The sequence below is a fragment of the Octodon degus genome, unplaced genomic scaffold (assembly GCF_000260255.1).
Source record: "Octodon degus isolate 3935 unplaced genomic scaffold, OctDeg1.0 scaffold00017, whole genome shotgun sequence".
In the NCBI taxonomy this organism is placed as follows: Eukaryota; Metazoa; Chordata; class Mammalia; order Rodentia; family Octodontidae; genus Octodon; species Octodon degus.
In genome coordinates, this window is record NW_004524593.1 from 23,666,373 (window position 1) to 23,672,824 (window position 6,452).

Genomic DNA, 6,452 nt, shown 5'->3' on the forward strand with positions numbered 1-6,452 from the left:
GAGGCCGCAGGCTGGCCCGGGCGCTGGGCGCGGGCGGCGCGGTCGCCGGCATCTCCGCCGGGCGGCGGCTTAAAGCCTGAGGCGCGCGCCGCCGACCTGCGGAGGTCGATTGCCGCCCACGCCTGCGAGCCCGCTTTTCGTGTTCGTGCGTTTTAGGACGGGCTCCGCCAAGCTGTCCAGACTGGGCTTGAGCTTGGGACCTGCTGCGGGAGCCTCTCGCAGGGTGCCTTTAGTTTACTTTGTGCAGCGTTCTAACAGGGTTACCAACGGTGGAAACATCGGGTATGAAAAGTTCCGGCCCACACACCGTTTCCCAGCTTTTTTTCTCTACGTTTATTTGCTCAGTGAAAGAAAAACGGAAGTCTGGTTTTTGCAGAAATATTTACAAGTTTCATATTTTCACAAACAAGAGTTAACAGTTCATTGAAATGGGTTGTTTTCCTGGGGATGGAACTCAAGCCTGTGCAGTTAGTTAAGCCCTCTACCACTGAGCTCCACACCCTGGCCTCTGAAATACATTATTGTTATTATTGTTATTATTATTTATACTTGGGATTGAACCTAGGAATATTCATTCTACCACTGAACTACATACCCCAACCCTTTTTATTTTTTGTTTGGAGAAACGACCTCGCTCAGTGGCTGGGCTTGAACTTTGAGTCCTCCCAGCTTAGCCCCCAGAGTCTGGCATGGGCCCCTGCGGCTGGCGGTGCCTGCGCGCGGCTCTGTGGGTGGAGCACTGCCTCCGTTCTCCCTCCTTCACCCCTCCCTGTCTCCTCAGTTGAAAGAATCGTGTTCTGCAAATTCACTTGCACATACCTGACGGAGGCTATATCTTGTCTGTACCTTACTTACATATTGCTTTAGAATAATCTGGTATCAACTTTGTGAAATAAAATCCCAAACACTGGGGGAAAGAGGAGGGGACATGGTGAAAAAAAAAAAAAAAAATGAACCAGGAAGGTATTAACTGATGCTTAATGTAAGTCTTTTACTCACAAACTTATCACTGACCCATATCACTTGGGAAATTATTTCTTAAAGAAAATACATTTCCAAGTAGGGATGTATACAGTAGTGTTCGGTGTTTCAGGGGTTGAAGGTGAAATAACCTTAGCAAAAATAATCTGGAGGTTAAATTATGTTTACATGATAACAGATAACTATTTCTGTCAGTATTATTTTTTTAAATTTTTATTTATTTATTTATTTGTGTGTGTGTGTGTGTGTGTGTGTGTGGCCAGCTCAGCCCACCAGGGGGCAGGGCTGGCTGGCATGTGGTGCTGGAGGATTGAACCGCGGTCCCTGTGCTTTGCTTGACTTAGCTTGTTCTAAGTAGGTGCTTTAGACCACTGAGCCATCTCACCAGCCCCAGTATTTTTTTTTTTAGAAAAAAGATAAAATCTTTTGTTTAGCAGACAACTGTGTACAGTAGTTTACATTTGGGGCCTGGGGAGGTAGGTGCTCAGTGATACTGGCTTCAGTTCCCAACTCATAAAAAGAAGAAAATGAGTTTATTCCTCGAGCTCATGTTCAAGGGCCGGCGAGATAGCTCAGCAGAACAAGTGCCTGGTTCACCAAGTGCAGAGACCAGGGCTCCATCCCCGCGGAGGCACACTGAGCGGGCCATGGAGACCAGGCTGGTGGCACACACCTGTAAGCCCAGCGCTGGGGAGGCTGAAAACAGGAGGATCGGGGCTTGCTGGTTAGCTCAGTTGTTAAAGCGCCTGCTGGGGCAAACCCAGTCAGGCTCAGGGTAGTGTAGTTTGATCCCTGGCTTCCCATGCCTTACCAGCCCTGCCCTTAAGGCAGCCTGAGCCAGCCAAAAACAAAAAACAAAAAAAAAACCCCAGAAGGATCACTACAAGTCTGAGTTGCATAGTAAGACCCTGCACCAAATTAAAAAAAAAAAAAAAGTTCATGCTCATACTCTATTTAAAAGGAGCCAATGGTGGCACATACTGTAATCTCATCCCTTTGAGAGACTGAAGCAAAAAGCAAGAGGATGAGTTCAAGCCCAGCATAGGCAACTTGGCCAGACCCAATCTCAAAAAAATTTTTTTAGAAAGGGATCAGGGAATGTAGCTCAGTGTGAAGGCCCTGGGCTCAGCCTCCAGTATCTGTTCCCCATCTCCCCAAAATCCCATGTAAAAGACACTGGACTCTGGAGGTAGCTCTTGGAGGGGAATTGCCAATCATGTTAGATACTTTGGGCTCAAATCCCAGTTTCATCAGAGAAAAAAAAAATGTGACTGGGAGGACTAAGGACAAGTCTATTATTAGTGAATCAAGTAGGAATAAATATGAAGAATTTATTTCCTTACTCTTGTATAAAGAAAGTAGTTTTTTGTTGTTGTACTTCTTAGGGAAGGGTCTGCTAGGTGTTCAGGGTCTCACTACTAGATCAGACTTGTAGTGATCCACCTGTTCACAGCCTCCCAAGAGCTGGGGTTACAGGTGTGCACCACCACACCCAGTCTCAATTTTTTTTTTTTTTTTTTTTTCAGTACCAGGGATTGAACTCAGGACCCTGAGCTTGCCATGCAGACGTTTATTCTACTGAGCTATCTCCCCGGCCCCCTAGTCTCATTGAGTCATCTCAGTGGGCCCCTGGGTCAGGGCCAGCATGGCAGGCCTAGGGATCAAACCCCCTGCACCTGCTTGTAGGTGGCTTTAATGTGCTATTTAGCCGGCTCTTAGGAAAGTAGTCTTTAAACAGCCTTACTAACCATTATGAAATACACCCACTTAAAGTGTTTAGTTGCGTGTTTTAGTATGTTCAGAGTCGTGAAATGATTATTGCCACCTAATTTTATCTACTTTGAATAATGCTACTATAAATATTTATTTGCAAGGTATTATATGGATATGTATTTTTGTTTCTTGTGGATGGTAGGAGTAGAATTGCTGGGTCACTGGTAGCTTGGTGTGTAACATTTTGAGGAATTGCCAGACTTTGAAAAGCTTGCCACCACATTGCATTCCCACCAGCTGTGTGCGAGGATTTCAGTTGCTGCATTTTTGGTATTGCCTGTTTTTATTGTAGTCACTGTAGTGAGTATAAAGTTGGACCTATGCTTTTTATTTCTGTAAGTTAGTAAAGATTTATGGGGCTGGGAAGATAGCTCAACACCTTAAGCGCCTGCCTAGCAAGTGGAAGGTCCGGAGTTTGAGCAGGAAAAGAAAAAAGATATATGTATCTTTGGTGTACTTACTGGCCATGTACATGTCTGTTTTTGATGAAATACATATTCAGACCCCTTGCCCATTGCGTAATTGGAGTATTGTAAGAATTTTAAGATTTATGTTTTATGTATTGTGGTTATTGTTCCCTCATGAGATAGATGATTTGCAAATATAATTTCCTATTCTCTGGATTTATCTCAGTGTTTTCTTTTGTGCCCTCCCTCCCTCCCTTTTTGGGTAGGGTCTCATTTTGTAGTTGAGGCTAGCCTTGAACTCCAGACAGTCCTACTTCAGACTCCCGAGTTCTGGGATTACAGTCTTAAACTCCTATATCCAGCTTTTTCTTTTTAGTTTTATAGGTAGGACAGTGATTCATTTCATTTGATTCTGATATAACAGTGGCATCTTTTTTTTTTTTCTTTTTAAATCTTTTTCGAGATAGGGTCTCGCCCACAGTTCAGGCTGCCTTGAGCTTACTTTGTAGCCCAGGCTGGTCTCGAACTGACAGCAATCAGACATGCACCACCATCCCTGGCATAGGGCATCTGTCCTTGTGCACGTTGTTGATACAGCACAGTTCTGCGCTGTTGATCACTCTGTACTTCTTTACATTGGCGCCATTGTACCGCTGACCTTTGCGTGCAAGTACAGCCTCACCAGAATTCAGTCCAGAGTGACATGGCGTGAACTGGTTGGAAAAATCCATGAGAGTGCATTTGATGATTTTGGGCTACCTAGGAAAACTTGTGCACCATCTTTTTTATCAGATGTGTGGATTTAATTATATTTTATGTAAGTTAAAGATGTTTGAGTTAAAGTTCTGTTTGGGGGGGTTGATTTTTTAATGTATTTAGTACAGGGTCTCCAGGGTCTCGCTGAACAGATCGGGCTTGTGGTGATCCTCCTGTTTTCAGCTTCTCGAGCGCTGGGATCACAGGCGCCCGCCACTCCCAGCCTCAGCATGTCCCGGCGGCAGGGCCATCACCAGCATGGCACGCCACACGGAGGGAGCGGAACCCAGGCCCTGCATCTGCCTGAGCAGCTGCTTTAGTCCACTGAGCTACGTGGCTGGCCCTTAAAGGTTCTGTTTAAACATAACATATGGTATACTTTAATACAAAATATGTGGGCATTCTAGAGTTAAGGCTACTTTTGGCATAAATTCTCGAATTGTTATTATCATAATATAACTTTACTGCAGAATTTTTCTTCACTATAGTCGATAGATATTTGACAAAGTTTTTAGTAGAAAGTTAACGATTTGGAGAAGAAAAACCTAATGTGTTGATTTATTTATAGTTGCTGAATTATTATTATTATTTTTTTTTTTGCTGAATTATTATGTGCTGTTTTCTATGCATGATTTTGTTTTTCTTACAGCAAAGTATCCAGAGATAAAATCCTTGATGAAACCTGATCACAGCTTGATATGGATTATCCTGATGATGCTTTTCATCCAGCTGGTTGCCTTTTACTTAGTGAGAGACTTAGACTGGAAATGGGTCATGTTTTGGGCCTATGTCTTTGGCAGCTGCATTAACCACTCAATGACTCTCGCTATCCATGAGATTGCCCACAACTTCACCTTTGGCCACCACAAGACTCTGTGGAATCGCTTGTTTGGAATGGTCGCTAATCTTCCCATTGGGGTTCCATATTCAGTTTCCTTTAAGAGGTATCACATGGACCATCACAGATACCTTGGCGCTGATGGCATCGATGTGGATATTCCTACTGATTTTGAGGGCTGGTTCTTCTGTACCACTTTCAGAAAGTTTATGTGGGTTATTCTTCAGCCTCTCTTTTATGCTTTTCGACCTCTGTTTATCAATCCCAAACCAATTTCCTATCTTGAAATTATCAATACCACAGTCCAGATCACTTTTGACATTCTTGTTTACAACACATTAGGAATTAAATCTTTAATATACATGTTGGCAGCAACCCTTCTTGGTCTGGGCTTACACCCGATTTCTGGACATTTTATAGCTGAGCATTACATGTTCCTAAAGGGACACGAAACTTACTCATATTATGGACCTCTGAATTTGCTGACCTTCAATGTGGGTTATCACAATGAACATCACGACTTCCCCAATGTTCCTGGAAAGAACCTTCCACTGGTGAGTAAGGGTTTGATGTGTATTTTAGTTTCCTGTGGTCATATAAATTGATTTGGTCATTTAAAAGGAGTCTCGTATATTTTATGAATCTTAAGCTGTACATCCAAAAAAGTATAGCATCCTAATTTTAAGTAGGGTTTGTTCTCTTGGATCCTTAAGCTTTGGGGCTAGTATAGGGTTGTGTTGGGACATAAGTAAAATCTGATATCTGGTGAGATAACTCAGAAATACAAAACTAAATTCCTCTGTGAAGTATATGCCAGTTCTTGGAACCGTCATCATTATTATAGTTAGAAGTTTGCTAAATTTTTTTCTTTTCTTTTCTTTTTTTTTTTTTTTTGGTACTGGGGATTGAACTCAAGACCTTGTGCTTGCCAGGCAAGTGCTTATTCTACTGAGCTGTCTCTCTGGCCCAGTTTGCTAAATGTCATAAGGTTTTGTGATAAAGTCCAGATACCAGCCTTGACTATGTGTTGAGTTGAAGGTGAGCTTGGGCTACATAGTCCCTAGCTCATAAAAGCTAAGAAAAAAAATCTTCAATTGCTATCTCAGCTTGCCCTGAGGGCAGGGCCAGCAGGGCAGGCCCGGGGATCGGGCCCCTGCACCTGCTTGCAGGCACTTTAATCCACTGAGCTATTTTGCTAGCCCTTGTATATGAAACTTTATAGTAGGTTTTCTTTATTTTTATTTTTTATTTTTATTTAATGTGTTTAGTACAGGGTCTCACTACATAGTTTGGATTTGTAGTGATCTTCCTGTCTTCAGCCTCCCCAGTGGTGGGATTACAGGCATGCACCATCACAGCAGGTCTTACTGGCCAGCTCAGCACACCCAGGGGCAGGGCCGGTGCAGCAAGTGGTGCTAGGGAATCGAACCCTGAGCTTGCCTAAGCAGGTGCTGAGTTTTGCGGATCCGGGGATTGAACTCAGACCCTTGTGCTTGCCAGGGAAGCACTTATTCCACTGAGCCATCACCCCAGCCCTCATTGAGCTATCTTGCCTGCCCTTTTTCCTTCTTTTATTTTTTTTTTTTTAAGGTGTAATTTAAAGCAACTGCAGGGGCTGGTGAGATGGCTCAGTTGTCTAAAGCACCTACTTAGAACAAGCTTAGCAAAGCACAGGGACCACAGTTCAATCCCCCATC

The 6,452-nt window shown here is 43.5% G+C and overlaps 1 protein-coding gene across 1 annotated transcript in view; it reads left to right on the plus strand.

Annotated features, from left to right (window-relative positions):
• Positions 1-4,533: 4,533 nt before the first annotated feature.
• Degs1 (delta 4-desaturase, sphingolipid 1) overlaps positions 4,534-6,452 on the plus strand; it is a 4,397-nt gene continuing 2,478 nt past the window's right edge. The window contains exon 1 of the mRNA XM_012513755.2: positions 4,534-5,309. Within this exon, the coding sequence (XP_012369209.2) occupies positions 4,542-5,309 (768 nt within the window). The 5' untranslated portion in view covers positions 4,534-4,541. The remainder of the gene's footprint in view (positions 5,310-6,452) is intronic.